The sequence below is a fragment of the Lonchura striata genome, chromosome 8, assembly GCF_046129695.1.
Source record: "Lonchura striata isolate bLonStr1 chromosome 8, bLonStr1.mat, whole genome shotgun sequence".
NCBI lineage: Eukaryota > Metazoa > Chordata > Aves > Passeriformes > Estrildidae > Lonchura > Lonchura striata.
The window spans coordinates 9,519,436-9,538,783 of record NC_134610.1 but is presented as its reverse complement, the minus strand read 5'-3'; the positions used below and the strand labels follow the sequence as shown (position 1 = coordinate 9,538,783).

At 47.8% G+C, this 19,348-nt stretch overlaps 1 protein-coding gene across 1 annotated transcript in view; it reads left to right on the top strand.

Moving 5' to 3' along the window:
* The window catches only part of LOC110468281 (TGF-beta receptor type-2), a 30,731-nt gene extending 14,286 nt beyond the window's left edge, over positions 1-16,445 (top strand). Inside the window, exons 2-7 of the mRNA XM_021526032.3 lie at positions 4,657-4,807; positions 6,609-6,811; positions 9,806-10,614; positions 10,717-10,858; positions 12,032-12,159; positions 15,930-16,445. Coding sequence (XP_021381707.2) covers positions 4,657-4,807; positions 6,609-6,811; positions 9,806-10,614; positions 10,717-10,858; positions 12,032-12,159; positions 15,930-16,142 — 1,646 coding nt within the window. The 3' untranslated portion in view covers positions 16,143-16,445. The remainder of the gene's footprint in view (positions 1-4,656; positions 4,808-6,608; positions 6,812-9,805; positions 10,615-10,716; positions 10,859-12,031; positions 12,160-15,929) is intronic.
* The last annotated feature ends 2,903 nt before the right edge of the window (positions 16,446-19,348 follow it).

Below are 19,348 nucleotides of genomic sequence, written 5' to 3'. Positions count from 1 at the left end.
GGAGGAGGCAGCTCAGGAGTAACCTGGTGATGGGGAACACCTGGTGCTCTCACATGGGTCAGCAAGAGAGCAGAGCCCATCAGCTCTGCTGTTGGATTAATCTTAAAAACAAAGTACTGCATATAAAAGGAAGGAATTTGTTTGTTCTCATAATAATTTTATGAGGCTCTGTTATTGCATACTTGTGTCACTAACCATGGATAAAAGCCCAAAGCAAAACCTAATCCTAAACTTGGCGGCAGACACAGGACTCACCACGAAGCCCAGGCTCACCCAGGTGGGAAAGCAGGTCCCAGTGCAGGTTGTGTTTCCATCAGGGCACCTCTCTGGGGGTTTCCAGGAAGAACAGGGCTGCAGGGTTGAGTTAGAGCTGCTCCCCAGTCCTGTGTTTAAGTGCACTGCTCATTAGAGAAAGCAAAGAGCACTCAGCTCATCTCCCTAGCCTTAGCCTCTCCCAGTGCAAAGCCTGGGGATTACAGGTGGACTGACTTGCATGGAAAAGATGATGCAGGGGCTCCCAGAGCCACTGCAGTAACAGCAAGCTGGGCAGCCCTCTGTGACTGCTGAAATAGTGTCAGCCCCATCCTGGGGTGCTTGGAGATATGCAGAAAAGAGGGGATAGACCTCACTGTAGAACATTTACAATCTAAAACTAACAAATTTTATTTGTCCTTGAGAAATACAAGCAATGTAAGGACAGTTATCACTGCAAGACAGAGCATGATCTGAAGGTCCTATAATAGAGGCCCTGTGTAACAAAAGCCTTGGTCCCCTTCCACCTTGGGAAGTGCTGGGAACAGGGATAAGTGCTGTAGCACCTCACTCCAAATATCTTCCTTTAAGCATGTTTAGCTGTCCAAAAGCACCATGGCAGGGAGAACACTTGAGAACTGAAAGTGTTCATTCTGCCCCTCAGTGAAAATGCATTTCCTGCCCTTGCTTGGGCTATGAGGCACTTTCTCCTTGCCTGTAACAAATGTGCTGTGCCTGCTCCCCCAAGCACCCACCACTTGCTCCTTGGTGGTTCTTCCTCCTTGGGGACCACAGTGTGGGGAAAACTGGAGCCACAGTGAGGTGCTGGGTGACCCACCTGCTCTCTGGGGCTGCAGTGGTGGATAGTGGCTCACAAAATCCCCCTCCATGTTCTTACAGGTGCAGTCCCTGCTGGCAGAAAGCTCATCTGCTGTGGGTGGCTGCTTCTGTGACCGCACCGATGGGACTGGGGTGGAATTCTCTCGGAGAGCTGTTTCAATTACTCCTATATGGGGAAGAGGGTGGGTGATTGACTACAGCAGTGGTGTTTCCATGGGCTTTGCAGGTGGCCAAGCAGAGGCTGTGGAAGCTCTGTGAGCAATGAGAGGCTGGCTGCCCTGACATGCAGGAAAAAATATCCTGGTGTCCTTGGGTGGTGGTATCACCCCTGCTGCTATTGCAGGAGAGAAACAGGCACTTCTGGCATAATTTTTCCATTATTCTCTGACTTGAAAATCATCTCATATTCTCTCAGTAACCTCTCTAGGGTCCCAGTTATAGATACCAGAAGATTTGATCTTGCTCTTGTGCACAGGAGAACAAGCCTTCCTATTGATGGGAAGCCAAGCTTGCTGTGAGCCCACCTATCGGTGACTTCAAACCATCTTTCCAACTGTCATTCCACAATAACTTTGACTAACTGTACTATTTATTGGCTCACATCACATCCTTATGGCTTCAATTTATTTTTGGAAAACTCAACCCACATTTAATTAGTTTATAGTTTGTTCCAAGTTTTGCTTATCCAGCTTTTTTTTTTTCTTTCCCTAACTTTTTTTTTTTTTTTTTTGAAGTTTGTATTTTGATGTTTAGCATTTGCCTTGGCAACATCTGGAACCCGTTTATGGAAGTGTATTGTTACTTTTACTGCTTGTGCAGCTTTATTAAATCATCCGACTATTAATATTGAAAGTGTTCATCTGGGTCTAATCAGGGCCAAGATGAGTGATGTGGCAGTTAAATTGTACCTACAAGCTAATGGCTCAGGGACACTGTCCTGAAGAACCTTGCTTTGTGCTCTTCTTTTAGCTTCCTAGGACAAGAAGGAGGTGAGGGGAGAGAAAAAAGAGATATCCCTGCTCTTTCTTGCAGAGCAGATAACAGAATCACAGCCTGAGTTAGTTCAGAACAATTTGTCTCCAAGGAATTTTGTCCAGTTACTGCTGTATTTCTGGCTCTTGTTTCCATATTTAACTCCTTCCTCTGTCCTGGCTTCCCCTCTGCACAGCACGGCCACGCCAAGATCCCCAGCACACGCACCAGTGCATTGCGGGCGAGTCTGACGTTCTGCTCTGAGATCTCAAGCAAACCCTTAGATATAAATAAGTAAATAACACACCTGGTGGGTATAAATAGATAAATAACAAACCTCATTCTGCACCAGCAACATCCATGACCTGGATTTGTCCTTTTGTTACTCCTCTGCAGAGCCTCCAGGTGTGCCTGGGGTGATGGTGCTGAGCCAGCCCCGCACCAGCCGTGGATGGGTTCAGCTGAAGGGGTGGAAGGGAACTGTGGCAGTGACACAACCAGAGCACAGGCCTGGGTGTGGTAGGGCTTGGGTTTGGGTGAGAAACCAATTTACCTTCAACTCTCTGTTCCCTTGAAATTACCCAAATGGAGTGTATAGGGTGCAGTGGCTGTTGCTGTAGGTAGAAGGCTGTGCATAAATGCTGGGCTTGATTTCTGTTCCACACTCAAAATTCTCATCCTCCAGTGGAGTTTTGCCTCAGATTTTTCAAGCCCTGCTCTTGCAGAGCAAGGCAGGGAGGTGAGGGCAGCTCATGCTGGCTGCAGGTGCTTCAAATCCCACTGAAGCCATGGTTTTGGTAGCTAACCCTTGAATAGATGTGGGTAACTGGATCTCTTGAGGTCACCCACAAAATCCCAGGGTGCCCCAGCAGGGCCAGAGCAGCCTCATGGATGGGGAAGATGCTGAGCAAGAGGTTGTGGGCAACACCTTCACCTACCTGCTCCCTGCTCCCCAAAACCTGGCACAACACAATCCCTGATGAGCTGAATTTTAAGACTGGCATGGATCATTTAAGCCAAAATTTCCTCTTTCCAGTCTTCAGATGCAACAGGCTTTTCCTCTGCACCCAGGTTCTCCCCTCAGCATTAACCTTAACCCTACATACAAGGCCATAGAAGCTTATAAATGGTTTATTTCTGTGTGGGAGCCTTCCAGCAGTTCTTTATGACTGTTGCAGGAGGGGGGTCTGGGCTGGTGAGGGAAGCAGAGCAGGCATGTGGGATGCTGTCAGAGCAGGCTGCATGCCCTGGATTTGGGGGAGCGGGGAAGCTGAATACCCCTTCTGCTGTTGAGACAGCGAAAAGCATCCATGGGCTCAGCTGTGAACACAGGCAGGTCACAGATGTTACCAACAAGAACACAGGAGTTCCTGCATGTCACTGACAGACCTGGGGGTGCCCATGGCTATGCTGGATCAGAAGGACCCTATTTGCAGGGGCTGAGGACTATGGCTGAGGCTGAGCCATAGTCAGGAATTTCACAATTTTTTTTCTTTAGACTTACAGCTGGTGATGGAAAACTCTGTGAGGGCTGTGGCAGCACAGTGAGCTATGACTACCCTTTCCATAGGGGCTGGGAGTACCCAGTACTGATGGCAGCCAGAGAATCATGAAGCCCAAAGCTTCAAAAAATTACCTGCTGTAGTTCACGTTTATACCTGAACACTTTGGAGGGCATATATTTAAGTTAAAAAAAGGCATAAATAAATATTTCTACATAAGCCACTCAGTGGCATTTTTTTAAAGACATTTAGCAGCCTTAAGACAGGAAGTTTAAATTTAGCTGGGATTTATCCCTTAACCAAGCATAGTTCATGTACCCTTTCTATAAAAATAGAGATAATGCTATGCCTGTGAGATGCAGGCAGAGCAGCTCCCCACAGGCAGCAGTTACTCCTGCTGCTGCGGCAGATCTGAGGCTCAAGGGGCAGGAGAACATCTCATGCTGGGATGGAGCACAGTGGGCAGCGGAGCCCTGGAGGGAGCAGCCCCTGTTGCCCCAGAGCCGGAGAAGTCTCAGCCACAGATTCTTGGGGAGTAGCAAACAGGTTTCCCAGCGTGGCCTCATTGAATAGGAAGGGGAGGATGAGGAGGCAGCAGGAGGGGTAGGAGCTGTCCCAGCCTGGCCGTACATCCCTCCCCAGCACCTCTCTTCCAGCTGAGAGGGGAATAAATGAAGTCTTGAGGCACAGAGCGACCCAGAGATGTCCCTTTTCAAACACCCAATGTACTCGGGATGAGGGGAAGTGCCAATTTGAGCCTGGGTGGTAGAGGAAGAAGTAGATTTCCCCTTGATGAAAAATGGTGCGGGAAAAGCAGAGGGAAAACGTGATTCTCTGCAGTTTCCCAGGCTTTAGTCCGGCGGGACCTGCCCACAGCATTCTCCCATCTCCTCGATGCTGTGGGATAACACAAAGCACAAATGACTGGGTAATGGAGAGCCAGACAAAGGCTTTTAAAAAATTGCATGGAGAAATGGTGCCAGTGGAGGTTCCTTCTCCCCGGGCTCTGTGGATGGCGGGGAATGGTGGCTGTTTTTCTCCGCTGAGGACGAGCAGGGCCACACTCACCTACAGCCCCTCTGCTCCGCAGCCTGGGGTGCCGGCGCCCGGCGCAGCCTCAAGACCAACCTGTGCAAGTGGTGCGACTCCACCGCTCCGGCCTGCGAGGAGAAGCTGTGCTACAGCAACTGCAACCTCAACTCCTACTGCGAGGACCCCTACGAGATCTGCGTGGCAATATGGTAAGAGGAAATTCCTTCTCCAAGGGGAGACGGGGAGGAAGGGGTTCATGTGTGTACCCCTGTGCTTGTGTTTTTGCCTATTGCAGTAATTCAGGACTTCCTCTTTCCTTGACTCCATTATAATTAAAATTACAATGCACAGTAAAAAAAAAAAAAAAAAAAAAATAAAATTGGTCTTCTCCGTAATTAGCACCAGTTTATTTTCTAATAGATTCAGCTTTTGAGCTGAAAGCGTGGCAAGTTTGCTGCAGAGCCTATAAACTCCCACAAACCTCTGAATTAAGCTTTACAAGCTGAACTCAAGGGTTAACCAGCAACTTTGACCTCCAAACCTGTGATGTCCTCTTGCATTAGGCAGGTGAAACCTCAGTTCACATGCAGGGGTGCAGCCAAGGTCAGTCCCCATCCAGCACATGGATATCTGAGCTGGCACCACACTGGGGTTAACCCACTGGTTTAATCCACCTCTTTGCCATCCCCTGGAAAAAGTCCTTTTCTGCTCCTGCAAAGGGTGCCTGGACAGGAAACACAATATTGCATTTCAGGCCAAGCACACACTGCATGGTTTGGCCCGGAAGAGTGCCTCCCCCAGCTTTTTGGTCCCCATGAGCAAAACTAAAAAAGCATCCATTTTGGGTCTGCCCAGAGTGATTTTCCTCCACTTTCCCTTTTAATTTGGCTGCCAAAGTGAAAGCCAGCCAAGCACTTATCGCTAGGCATTATCTCAACCTGCTAATTAGCGTGAATGCTCTATGCCAACTTTCAGTAGGAGTTTGCCACAACCTAATTGTTGCATTATGGACTTTTAAAAAGCAAACACAACAAGAAACCCAAACAAACAAACACCAAAATCCACCCCCTGCCCCAAATTCCCCTACGCACACATGGAGAAGCCACCTTAAATCCTGGGTAGGCAATCTAGTGTGTCGCCGGGTTTTTCTCATCTACAACTTACACTTATAGGAAAAAGCAAGGCCCCTGCAGCAGGAATTTCCATGCCAGGGAAGCAATCCCACTGCACTGGATGGAGCTGCACCTGGCATCATGTATCGGGTGGGATGAGGCAGCCACACAGTCACAAATTCCCTGCCAGCCCCTCCCAGCACCTCCCTTCCCAATCTAAGATTCATCCAGAGAATAAGATCCCTGCAGGCAGGGCTCACCTCCAGGCCAGCCTTGCTGCTTGCTGCTCACTTGCAGAGGCATTTGTGGATCATCCACACTTGTCCTGAATGGGTATCTCAGCCCAGCAGCAGCTTTGGCCTACCCTCGTGTCCTCCAGGGGCCCAGCCTTAGCAGAAGGAATCTCACCCTCCTAGGACTCTTCATCTGGGAACTCCCCTGTCAAATTACCTGGTAACCACCAAAAAATGTGGAGAGTGCTGAAACTGGAGGACTTCACCAGGGAGAGGAGGTGAATTTAGGTTGTTTCCTTAGCTTTTATGTCTGACTTCCCAGCTGACCTCAAAGACAATTGTGAAATCTCTCCATACCTTCATCCCCCCGCTTTGCGCCACCAGGTCAAAAGGCAGAGGCTGTTCCTGGAGAAGTAATGAATGGTTGTCATTTCTTTTAATGCACCCAGGAGTAGCTGCAATCCTGTAGGCTGTGCAGGGCCAGTCATCCCCATCACTGCTCCTATAAGTATGTGTAGGTAGAATTATACTACAGCCATTGCAAATAGCCATTCCCTACACAGCTTGAAAGAGATGATCTTAGAACCGGGTTTAAGATGACAAACAGGTGACACAAGGACCAAGCTGCCAGGCTAACACTGTGTGGGTTCATTTGTCACATGCAGGAGACAGGACAACGAGAGCATCAGGATCAGCACGCTCTGCCACAACCCCCACCGCCCCATCGAAAACCTCATGGTCCCCAACTACAACACCTCGCGCTGCATCATGAGCCACCAGCCCAGCGAGGACGGCATCATCTACATCTGTGGCTGTGTGGACGAGCAGGAGTGCAACGACAAACTCATCTTTGAAAACCACACCAATGGTGAGTGCTTTTGTTGAAGTTATTTATGGGGGTGCAGTACCCAGCACCAATGCCAAATCCCTTGTATTTCCTGAGGAGTAGGAGATGCAATGGCAGAAGAGGCTCTTTTGCCATCTTCTTTGACCTCCCCATATAAAAGCCAGTTAAAATCTCTACCCCGTCACTGAGCCCAGCATCTTGTCTGTGGCCAAAGCATTTCTCACAGCACTACCTCCAGCCTTTTTCTGGAAACATCAGGTGATGGAAAATCCACCATATCTCTCAGTGGGCTGTGCTTTCAGCACAGGTTGAATCAACTGGGAAACACAGAGGCTGGTGTAACGTAGTGTGAGTCAAAAGCTCTGAAAGCTTTAAATAAATCGAGTTGGAGCAAATCCTGTCCCAGAACACACCCACAGGAACTGCTGGCATCCCCCACGGCTGTAACCCAAAGAGGTGGAGATGCTGGGGTGCAGGACTGGGCACACAGGAATGCCTCCCCTGCTGCTCTCTTGGGAATTCCTGCAGCAGTGTTTCTCCTGGGAAGGGACAGCTGGGTGCTGAGCACACACGTGAGCGTGGCTTGGCACACTGCTGCACATGGCTGGAGATCCAACAGGAGCTGTAAATCCACAGGAGGGAAAACTAAGAGGCAGCTCACTTCTGTACACCAGGAGAGTCGTATATTTTGGAAATATTTCCAACCAGAGCCTTTGGGGGCTTGTCTAAACCTCCCCAACTCCAAGTGGACCAGGTTTATCCAAGTGTCCATCAAGAATCTGACCTGTAACAAAAGCAAAATGAAATGCCTCCAATTTTCCATAATCACAGAACAAGGAGATGCTGAAAATGAGCCTAAGCAGAACCTGCAAGCCAGTGGCATAGCTTCTCCTGCAATATAAGGAAAAAGTTAAAACATCACATGAAATGCAAATTCTCTGAACAAACAAGCCACTTTAATAGAAGCAAATGATGCTAAATTTGGTGGTTCTTTGCTGCTTCCCCAGCCAAACATAACAGGTACACACACTTCTAGGGAGAGATAGTCAAATCCCAAAGCTGCTGCTGGGATATGCAATTTCACACAAAAATGACAACTGGCTCGTTGGAAATGCCACCCCCAGCAAAAGCTCCATATCCAGCCTCCTCCCGTCAGCCAGCGTGTAAAGTGCTGGAAATCAGAGCAAGACCAGTGCAGGTCTTTAACAACTCTCTCCTCTTAGACAGGGGCCAGCCTAGGCAAGCCCCAGGCCCACAGACCCCATCCTTCTCTTCCACTTTAAGGAATCATTTGCATTCTAAATTTTAAATTATTGTCACATCCAATGGTCTAGACAACTCCTGAGCAGAGAAATGAGCACTTCTCCAGCAGCTGAAGAAGGCAGAATTTTTTTCCTGTTTCTTGATTCCTTAAGCTTTGCTTTCGGGTCTGGGCTGCTGGGTGGCATTGCTCTCACACTAGGGGTGCAGGGGACTCCATCAGATATCAGAGACCACGCTAATGAGCACACAGAGCCATCATTTCCTAAAGCTGTGCACACAGAAGTCCAGGTGAGACTTTGGGAAGACACTGGGTAGGCTGGAGCATGGCAAGTCCTTTCCACCTGTGCTCCAGCTGAACCCAGCCCTGGAGATCCACATCCCCTCAGCAGGGATGGAGAGACCCATGCAGCAATGCTCAACAAGGTGTGAGTTTACAGATCTGTGTTTATTGCCAGATCAACAACATTTGCTTTCCATAGAAGGGGTCTAAGCTCTGCTGCAGCCCCTGTGTATCAAAAGACTTCCATCAGGAAGGGGCATCCTCACGTAGGAATTTCCTGAAGTTGTGTTAACTTCCCCTTTTCAGGACTTGTGCATGCAACTCCCTTAAAAATATCTTCTCTTTCTTCAGAGTTTCAAAGATGGGATCCAAAGCATCGGGTAAATCCATTAAAGCAGTAGGTGATATCCAAGCCCAATACTTTCCAAAATAAACATATTCCTGAGTTAGTTATTGATTTATATCAGTTTAGGTTGATCTTGTGGTTTAAACCTGATGCCTATTTTAGAAACGCTTTCACAGCCTTGCAGAAATTAGCTGCAGCACATTTTTTTGAAATTTGCCAAGGAAAATAGCTAAATGCTCTGTTTTTCCAGAACCTGAATTATGATCTGCACACACTGAGGTCAAGCAGCGAGAGTTTTGCTTATGGAATGATTCTTATCCTTCTTCCCCTGGGTTATTATACTTGGCAGAAAAACCTCTGAGTAAGATTTTACTTGAATATCTCTACTGAAGTCAGCATGTTTATTCCAGGAATCACGAACATCAAAGGATCAGACAATTATATGTTGTGTGAGGGTTATGGCTTTGTGTGCGTGTCCTCCCCCTGACAATCTGAAGGCCAACAGGGGGTTTAAAATAAATAAAACAAATACAGCCATGTCCTGGCAATTGTTGGGGATGCTGTTGGAATGGGCTGAGGAAGGAGATGCCAGCACTGCCAGACAAGCGCTGAAATGATGCTCTTGTGTGCTAATTATCCTGCAAAGCATCCAGGCACTCCCCTGCACTGGGTGGTCCTGCACACTGCCCACCCCCAGCATCCTTCTTGACTCTCTGTGTACCACAGGGGTCCAGCAAAGCTCCAGCCCCAAGCCCCCTCAGAAATTCACTGTCGACCTTTGCCTCGGATTTATCATTGTTATTTCCAGCCAAGCTCCCCTTGCCACAAGTGCAAGCAGCACTTGGGACTCCCAGAATGGCCTTCGCAGTTTCTTGTGCCGCACCGTCTTACCCAAGTGATGCTGGCCTGTGTATTCTGTTGATAAATGAAGATAAATTTGAGACCAAACCCAATCAGCCCCCTTGCTAAGTGCCGACATCTGGGCTCTGTGTAGGGATGAGCCCTTGTGCGGCCCCGCGAAGGGCTGCGCTCCATTAACAGCTTTGCATATTTTCCTCCTCCGCGTGATGAAAACGAGCTGTGGCAGCCCCGCAGCAGCACCTCGCCTTTTCTTTCCTCCCCTCAGGCTACTCCATGCTGCAGAGCAAGGAGGTGATCCCAGTGGCTGCCATCAGCCTCCTGCCCCCGCTGCTGGTGGCGGTGATGATCACGGTGATATTTTACCTCTGCCGCACGCAGAAGCGACGCAAGCGAGCCAAGGCGTGGGGTGGGAAGCAGGGACAGCCCCCAGCGCTGCCGGAGCAGGGGAAGGCAGCTGAGCGGGAGGAGAAGTTGTCCGTGCTGATGGACGAGAGCCCGGCCAGCAGCAGCCCCGGCTGTGCCCGCAGCCGCCCCGCTGAGCTGCTCCCCATCGAGCTGGACGAGATGGTGGGCAAGGGGCAGTTCGCGGAGGTGTGGAGGGCCAAGCTGAGCCACAGCCGCTCCGGGCAGTACGAGACCGTGGCCGTGAAGATCTTCCCCTGCGAGGAATACTCCTCCTGGAAGAACGAGAGCCAGATCTTCACCGACACCAGCCTCAGGCACGACAGCGTCCTGCAGTTCCTCACTGCCGAGGACCGGGGCACGGGGCCCCGCCGGGAGTACTGGCTCATCACCGCCTACCACAGCCGGGGCAACCTCAAGGACTACCTCTCCCACCACGTGCTGAGCTGGATGGACCTGCAGAAGATGGCTGGGTCCCTGGTGAGTGGGGTGGCCCACCTTCACAGCGACTACACCGCCTGCGGCCGCCCGAAAATCCCCATCGCCCACCGCGACATCAAGAGCACAAACGTCCTGGTGAAGAACGAGCAGGAGTGCGTGCTCTGCGACTTCGGCATCGCCATACGCCTCGACCCCTCCCTGACAGTGGATGACTTTGCCAACAGCGGGCAGGCAAGTATGACCCATCAACCCTATCTTTGCCAGCCACCCCCAGGTCCTGTGGCCAAAGTCCTCGCCCACCCCTGCTAATGCTTCTCTCCTCTCTGTGGCCAGGTGGGCACTGCCAGGTACATGGCCCCAGAAGTCCTGGAGTCCAGAGTGAACCTGGAAGACCTGGAGTCTTTTAAGCAGATGGATGTCTACTCCATGGCCCTTGTTTTGTGGGAAATGGCCTCCAGATGTGAAGTGGTAGGAGGTAGGAGCATCACACCCGGGTCGCTGTGTGCCTTTTTTCTCCCTCACTCACACATCCCAACTGATGGCCTACGACGTGACTTGGGGTGGTCCAGGTCTCTGCAGGGCTGCCAAGAGTTTGTGAGAGATTCCCCTGCTCTTTGTGCCATGGCTTAAGTGGGCGGTTCAGTGGTCAAGGAGCAGGATGGGATCCCATGGGGACATCTGGTCCAGTCCCTGCTCAAAGCTGACAAGCTGCCAAGTCCCATGGAGCCTGTGCTGATGATGCAAAGCAAACCAAGCAGGACCAGCCAAAGGTGCCTCCCCCTCCCTCAACCACTTTTTCCTTCAGACACCAGAGAGCTTATGTTGCAATGGGGACTCACAAACCCCAGCCTTTGACCCTGTCACCTCCCAGAGCCACATCCTGGCATCTACAATTGTGTGTAGCAAAGCATTTCATTAACTGCCCTCCCCCTGCCTGCCTTCTGCCTGCTCCCATTTACCTTCCTTCCCTATCCCACCTATTCAAATACAAGCCCATAGAACTGCAGGAACCCTCAACCCTTGTCCAGAAGGCTGCTTCAACTGCCCTGCAAGCCCCGTGGTCATCAGAGGGAGGCCCTTGCCTGGTCTGGATGCCCCATGCATCCTTTGTTCCCAAGCCAGCATTCCCAGGTCATCTCTCCCCGCTCGTATCTCACCTGCATTCACATCTGGATGGGAGCCGGCAGAAACCAGGGTGTCCTCTCACCTCTGCCAACAGCCAATTTCTCCTTGGTCTTCCAACATGGGGGTTACTCCTCCGTAAGGGCCATTTCTGCTCTAACCCATTCCCTGCCTGTAGCAGAAATCTGGAAATTCTTGTGTCATAGTCACCTCTCCCATCCTTCATCAGCACCGAACTTTCTGCCCGCTCAAATTGTCCCACCCAAAGACAAACCAGGTCCTTCGTACTGCATCTTTTGGGTTTGGGGAGGAGCTCAGATGGTTCCTGGGTGCTGTCTCTGAAAATAACTTCTACATGAAAACCCAGCACTACATTTTTGTGTTCAAATTCAAAATTGTTTCCATATCTTCTTATTTTTTTGCAGGCTGTTAAAAACAAATCCATTCTCATCTGGTGGGCCATACCAAAACAAAGCAGTTGAATGCATTAGAACCATCCTGTAATGCTGTTGTTGCTCCCTTGCAGAGGTAAAGAATTATGAGCTACCTTTTGGCTCAAAAGTCCAGGAGCAGCCTTGTGTGGACACCATGAGGGACATCGTGCTGCATGGCAGAGGCCGGCCCGAGATCCCAAGCAGCTGGCTGGTGCACCAGGTAAGCTGGGAGCAACTGGTTCAGAAAAGAGCAACACATATTGTACTGCCTCATAAATCAGCCTGAAAAATTAAATTTATAGTCAAAGGAAAAGTGGGCAGAACTCCTGGGATCTACTTTCAGCTCCATTGTGGATGGCTGGGCCCACACAAGTCCCACTGGACTCATTTCCTTGTTGCACAAAAGCTACCAGCCACAGGCACAGCAGAATGTGTTGCTCAATAGCCACAATCGGGAAGCTGTGAATGGCAGGTGATGGGTTTCAGTTACCTGAGGATAACAGCAAAATGGAATACTTCGGTGCAGCTCTTCCCATGAATCATTGGATTTTGTCCCACTTCTCCCCCTAGCACCTTGTCTGGAAGGCTCAGGAAACACCAAGTTCCTCACACACAGCCATTCACAGCAGGGACAGAGGGGAAGGGAGGCACATCTTGCCTTCTGCCTGCATTTTTCAAGCTCAATATTACCTTCAACATAAGAGAAATTTCATTACTACAAGGAAGAGCAAACAAGGAAGCATCTCTCATATGAGACCCTCAGGAAAAGCGAGTGCAGCTGAGAGCAGGGACTCTGCAAGGCTCAGGGCTTGTCAAGGGAAGTCTTTCACCAGCCTTCAGAAGGTCTGAAAGCAAATGTGTCAGCACAGAGGGCATAACCCAGTGTTCTAGAACAGGAACTTTTCAGCAGTGACAAAATGTGCTGTGTTAAAACCACCCACAAGCACACCCAGAGCAATCAGCTACAGAAACAGAGCTCCCTCCTGGCCCTGACAGGGTCCTCCGCTGCCAGCCAGTGCTTTCTGCCACACACTAAGGACAGGAGGGTAACAGGCATTGCTGATCATGACTTCCACATCTTGCCTGACTTTAGGACTTCTTGGATTTCACATTCCTTGTAGAAAAACATCATCTGCTGATCAACACTCCCATTCACCTGAAAATCAAGTTGGAACATCGAGCCTGCTGGCTTTCAGAGCCTTGCAGTGCTCAGTGCATTTTGCAATATCCACCTGTAAAACATGCTGCCTCTGCTCCCACTCTGCCCTGCTGGCACACAGAGGCAGATTTTGCAAAAGGAAAGAGAATTTCTCAACCTTAGGAGGCCACATGTTCCCTACAATGTCTCCTCTCAAAACCATGTTTGTCCAAAGACTCACAGCTGACCTGACTGACCAAAACTGCAAACAGGATCAAATGAATCCGTGGCTTCTGTGGGACCCCTGGCGAGTTTATCAGTTGGTGAGTCCATTTCTGGAGCTCACCCAGCCTTTTTCACTGACAAAAGTAAATACAGGAACTTCAATCAGCAGTGCCACATGTTTGAAGCCTTTGAGTATTCAGCTCAGACATTCCCCTCACAGAGTCTCTGATAAACTTTGAAACCACAGAAAAAATATACAGAGGCTTGGGTTGTCAAAAATCACACTTTGATAGAGTGTGAGCATAACTGCTGTTCTCAGGGCTGAAGGGAGGCTGACTGCAGTCACCTCCCAGAAATAATGTTGCTGTAGTTGGGTTGGTATAGCAGGCAAACAGAGCAAGGCTTGTAAGGTGGGAACTTTTACTGGGCCACCTGACAGTCACAGGGGAAGAGGAACAGAAAAGCCACATCATGTTGCTGAAAGTTTTTCTCTGATTAATCTCTGGTTGTCTAATAAACATCTCCTTACAAGCCTGGCTTCACAGTATTTTCTGGGCATTTTGCAACAGCTCTCCCTAGGATGAGGAATTGGGCAGCACCATCTGCTGGGAAGCAGCAGAAAGCCACCGGCTTGTGCCACTCCGGGGGTCCAGGCTGGCTTCCCGTGGGAGGAAGTGTTGGGTGACATCGAGAAAGGGTGACAATTCACTCATCTGAATGGGAGGAACCGATAGATGTTCCCACCAATGACAATAAGTCATAAAAACTTCCATCTTTCAACTGTCAGGATTGCTCTCAGTCAAGTGAAGACCATGGTTTGATTTTCAGCAAGTGTCAGCACTAATTTCCCAGACAGAGCTGACTCACCCAACAGCACCTGGAGGGCAACCGCTTGCAAGGCCCCACAAAGTCAGCTGAAGAAATTCGTCCCCACTTTCCCAGATTACTTACAGACCCCTTTGGTCTGTGCTTCTACCTTGTTTCATACCCCAGCGTGGTTTAAAAATGGGGAAAAAAAAGGTTTTTTTAGGCCAGGTAAATTCCTGAATCTGGTTCACAAAGCAGCTGAACAGACTGATGTACTGGCACAATCAGAGGCTGGTGTAGGACAGGAAGGAGCAGTAGCAGCTTAAATCAATATTGCCACTAAAAATACACTTGTACAACTCAGCATCCTTTAGAATCTTAGAAAAACAGATATCAAATATAAAAATCAACCTAAGTTCATTTTGTAAGCTAAACAAGATGTTTCAGTTATACTATTCAAAAGAACATTATCACTACAAGGGAAACTGCAAATAAATGTCATTATTTCAGATAAAAATAAGTACAGAAAATCTTGAATGTCCTGTTTGAGAACAGGATGACTTTAAAAGCTTCACCTAAGCTAGCTCATTTTTGCATGTAATCAATTACCCTCAAATCCTTTCAACTAAGCTAATAAATAAGTGACGTCAGGGGTGCTGAAACACACCATCTGTCAGTTTTGTTCTACAATCCTGTTCTCTCCAATCCGTGTCTATTATGGAAGACTTAGCACAATGAACCTTAGCAGTGAGCAGTGAGTTCTGAGTTAAGGGCAGATGGAACTGACCCTGTATCTCTACAGGACTTGGATTTTCCTCTTGTGTGGGTCTATATGAAACTTCAGGGTTCTCTTAACTGAAAATTAAGAAATACAGAAAACCCACTGAAAAACAGGAAGCTTTATTTAGAATAATGATTTTTCCACTGTGTTCCAACTTTAGTTGACAATGATGCCAAGAGCAATAGCACATGACAGAATGACATGGGCAAGGGAAAGTTCAACACAGCTTCTGGTGTTAGCTGTGTTACTAGCTAGAGTGGGGAAAGCACCAGCTGAATACTACCATTTATTTTGTTCCTAGGCCCAAAATATTGAGACTCTTTTCAGAGCCCTACACAACTGGACAAAAAAACCCCAGCTTTCTGGGAGATGTAAGCATTGTAGCTGAGAGGAACTCCATCTGCTCTGGAGTAAACTTGGAAGCACCTCAGCCCATCTCAAACGAAACAGTTTTGTGATAAGAGAACAAGATTCAGCTGCACACCGAAATGAGAGTTTGGCACAGCCTTTCAGAACGCCACTAAAACAACAAGTCAGACTTAAGGAATTATTTCCACACCTACCTTTGAAAACCACCTCCCCCTCCCACCTCCCCAGCCCCTCCCTCCAGGTGTAACAGGCAGGGTGCAGCTCAAACACAGAAGCCTGGGCTCAGCCAGCAGCCTATAAATCACTGTCCACACCTCTCCTGTCCCTCCTGATTTTAGGGTGCTCTGATCCAAATGGGCAAGGCTGAGACAGGAAATAAATGCAGGCTGGAAGGAAACAGGCTCTAAGTCTCACAGCCAACACAAGCCAGTTTCCAGGGAGCATTTGGGAGCAGATGCTGTGAGAGCTGAGGCTGCTGCTCTAACACAAGCAGTGCCAGTGGAAGCATCAGCACTTCCACAGCTTACCGAGGCCAATTCCTCTTGTGCTTAAGCTTGGCCAAAAGCAGCCCTGATGCAGGAGGCTGTCAGAAGTCTGGTAAACCACTAAGACTTCATTAGATCCTTTTCTTCCTGCCTTCTGATCCTAATTTGAGCCCTTCTGACTGCAGGGAATGCGCTTCCTGTGCGACACCATCACGGAGTGCTGGGACCACGACCCCGAGGCTCGGCTCACCGCCCACTGCGTGGCTGAGCGCTTCAACCTGATGGCACAGATGGATTGTGATGACATCCTCAACAACAACATGGACAACGAGGCCAGCAAAACAGCTTCTCCAGGTGGGGAGCTCCAGGACAGTGATGGGAGCAGAAACATTCAGTGATGCAGCAGGCAAAAGTCCTCATCAAGAGGAACAAGAGGATAAGAGAGAAGCATTTAGCTCATGGAGGAAAAACACCTTACTGTTTTTCAAAATGGAACCAAGATCTAGTACATAAATTATTTATAAGATGTTTCCTCCCACAGATACAATGAACTGAGGAATCAATATTTTGGTTAAAGTGAAACCTTATTATATGAACTGACTTTGTACTTACTTAAAATGTATAATGATGCAAAGCATTCCTTTTATTATTTTTAAAATAATAATGTTTAATCTTTTATTAATAAGCAGCTGAATTCCACATCTATCTTTTTTAAGTCCTTCCATATTGTCATAATGAGTTTATTTTCTAGCTTATTCTGCAGTGATTAAAACAATTTTCCTATTTTTAAAGGCCTACACATACACACACAAAATCTGTTGTAGCAGAAAAAGACATCATGAGGTGTACCACACCCTCTGTGGAAGAAATGCTGACATCCAAGAAAATCACTCATGCAACTTGTCCAAAGATCCACAAGAATCCAGTTTGTAAAAGCCTGATACAATGCAACTCCAGCATACCTTTCCTCACTGGGGAATTCCTGGGTTGATAGTTCAGGTGGGTGTCTGAAGCTTCTTTGAAAGCGAAAAAAGAAGTCACCAGTGTAGACATGGCTGCCTCACCCTAAAACTTTTCCATGCAGGATATCTAGACAACTCTTCCCCCATCAGACCAATTTCCAGCCACCTCTAGCTAGACCTGTGCCACAGTAACAGCATCAAGAATTGGACAAGGGTGTTGGCCAATTCCTCTAGAAACTCTTCACACCCCCCTGCTGGGTTACCCCAGCTGGAGAAACACAATCAGACTGAACTGAGACCTTTATCTCCACGATCACCAGCTCAACACAGGCTGCCCCTATTCTGGACAACAATTAAGGAAAGGTAAGTCACACCTCACTCTGAACCCTGATGCTGTGCAAATCCCCCCACCCCTTGGGAGCAAAGACCTCAGGTGCCCCTAGGTCCTGCAAGCCCATACCTGACACGTACACAGAGGTGTATTTTTTGGGATAGCAGCCAAGAGGAATGCCTTTCTTGCCACCACATAGCTGCATGGATCAGCCCAGAAAAAGAGGAAGGCAGCAAACCATGCAACAGCCACAAGTTTTCTCAGCTGGGGCTCCTCAATGTGGAGCAGGGACACAGATCTGCAGGGTTGGTTTGGTTCTCAAGTGCTCAGCTATGACAGCACTAACCCATATAAAAACCTTTGCTTGTCTAGCTGTTATTTCCATCTCCCTGGACTGTTTTTGAAGCTGCTAAATTAAAAGCCTAGAAACAAATTGTCTCTAAACACTTCAAAGAAGGACAGAAGGGGAATGAATTAGGTTGCATCAAATATAAATAATAAAAAATTTGCTTAGCTACCACTTAAGCCATCTGCAATGGCAACCACACCTATCGTTCTCACTAATCTTCACCTGGCTGCTACCTCCTGACACCTTACAATTTTTCAAGTTAACCTTTTCTCTTGAAGCACATCCTCCCCAGTTCCCCACAAATACATCTTTTCAACCCACCTGACTTCAGCCTTGTTTCTTTAATATATTAACCACTAGCACAACAGAAACAGAGCAGGGGGCAGCTTTTCTGTCTTCGGAGATAAAAAACTACAGTAACACACTAAACTCCCCCCCAGACTGCCCAATCTTGGCTTCCCATAGTATTTTGTGCAGAATTTCCATACCAAGTTCTGCATCAAGTTGTTTGAACACACTGATGAATGTGTTCACTTGTTCTCCCATGCTCAAAAGGATTTAAAAGACACTGTGACTTGTTCTTCCCACAGGTGACAGGGACACAGGGGGATCAGCCTGTGCAAACTAGACATTGAAGGCTGCATCTCTGATTCTGATGGCTGAAATCCAAAATCTCCTGGGGAGATAGACTTCATCCTAGGCTTGACAGTTCACACTATAAATATGCTGAAAAACTCTTATCTTTTCCCCTACCCAAAATCCTGAATAACCCAGTTTGGATAGTACACAGAAATCTATCAGCATTACACACCTGACTGCCTGTGTTAAACAGGGCTGACTTGTTCTGTGTTTTCTATGAGGAGCAGCAGCTGCACAGCAACTCTAAAGCCACTTATTTAAGATGCAAGATCTGTTTATGATTCAGGGAGCCCTAAAACCACTGAGATCAATGAAAATTCTGCTCTTAACTTCAGTGGAGCCAAATCAAGCCAAGAAGACAGACGGTAACATAAGCCAATGTTCTATTTTGCCATGTTCCCTGTTGGAACACACTGTGGTTCTAGCAAGTAACTACACAGGAAGCAGCACTGAGCCCTTCCCTTTGCTCCAGAAGGTACAGGATGGAAAAAACTCCAGCTATGCAAGAGAATCAAATCTGGTCAGAGTTAAAAATACATCCATTACTCTACAGGGCGCTTGCCATTCTCAGAAGAATCACAATTACAATTTAAGCTGGATATTCAGTGGCTAGGTTTTTTCTTTTTAAATGGTTTTCAACTATGTTCTTTGTTTCCAGAAGTAAAAATTTGCATCATAACTAAAGCCATACCAAGAATCATTCCAGTTCTCATGATCACTTGAGTAAAGGAAGGCTTTACCTTCTTTTTTCCTAGAAACATCCCCATGTTAAAATAAATCACTTCAAGTACTTTATCTAAGTATTTCTTCACCATTAGGTCTACTTTTACACAACAAAATTAGCAACAGCTTTCGTAGTGTGACACCACAAGTATACCAGATGAGGGAGGAAGATAACTAATTTGACTGATAGTATTATTTAAGGAACACACATGGGTTTATGGTCAATATGGGCACTTCTCAGTCTCATTTACAGCCATCACCTTGACAAATCCCAAATCAAAATTTTAAGCTGAGTTTAGAGACTGAGTTGTAAGTCTGTATTTTAGTGAGGTTAAGTTTGATCCCTGGAGTGTGCTCAGCTGGAAAAGGTTTGGTTTTCCTCTGATCACTGCATTATTCAAAGCTGGGCCTTGCACCACAGTTCTTGCTGTTTGTTTAAAGCAAAAGCGCCATGTGACTTGGATAAAACAACTATGAAATGTATACAGTGCTAATCTGTTTCTCTACCAGCCCCAATTTGGTGCAGATACTGATGAACCATGGAAAAATTTCACACATTGATTCCCACCCCAAATCCGGCAATTTCCCACCCCAAATCCT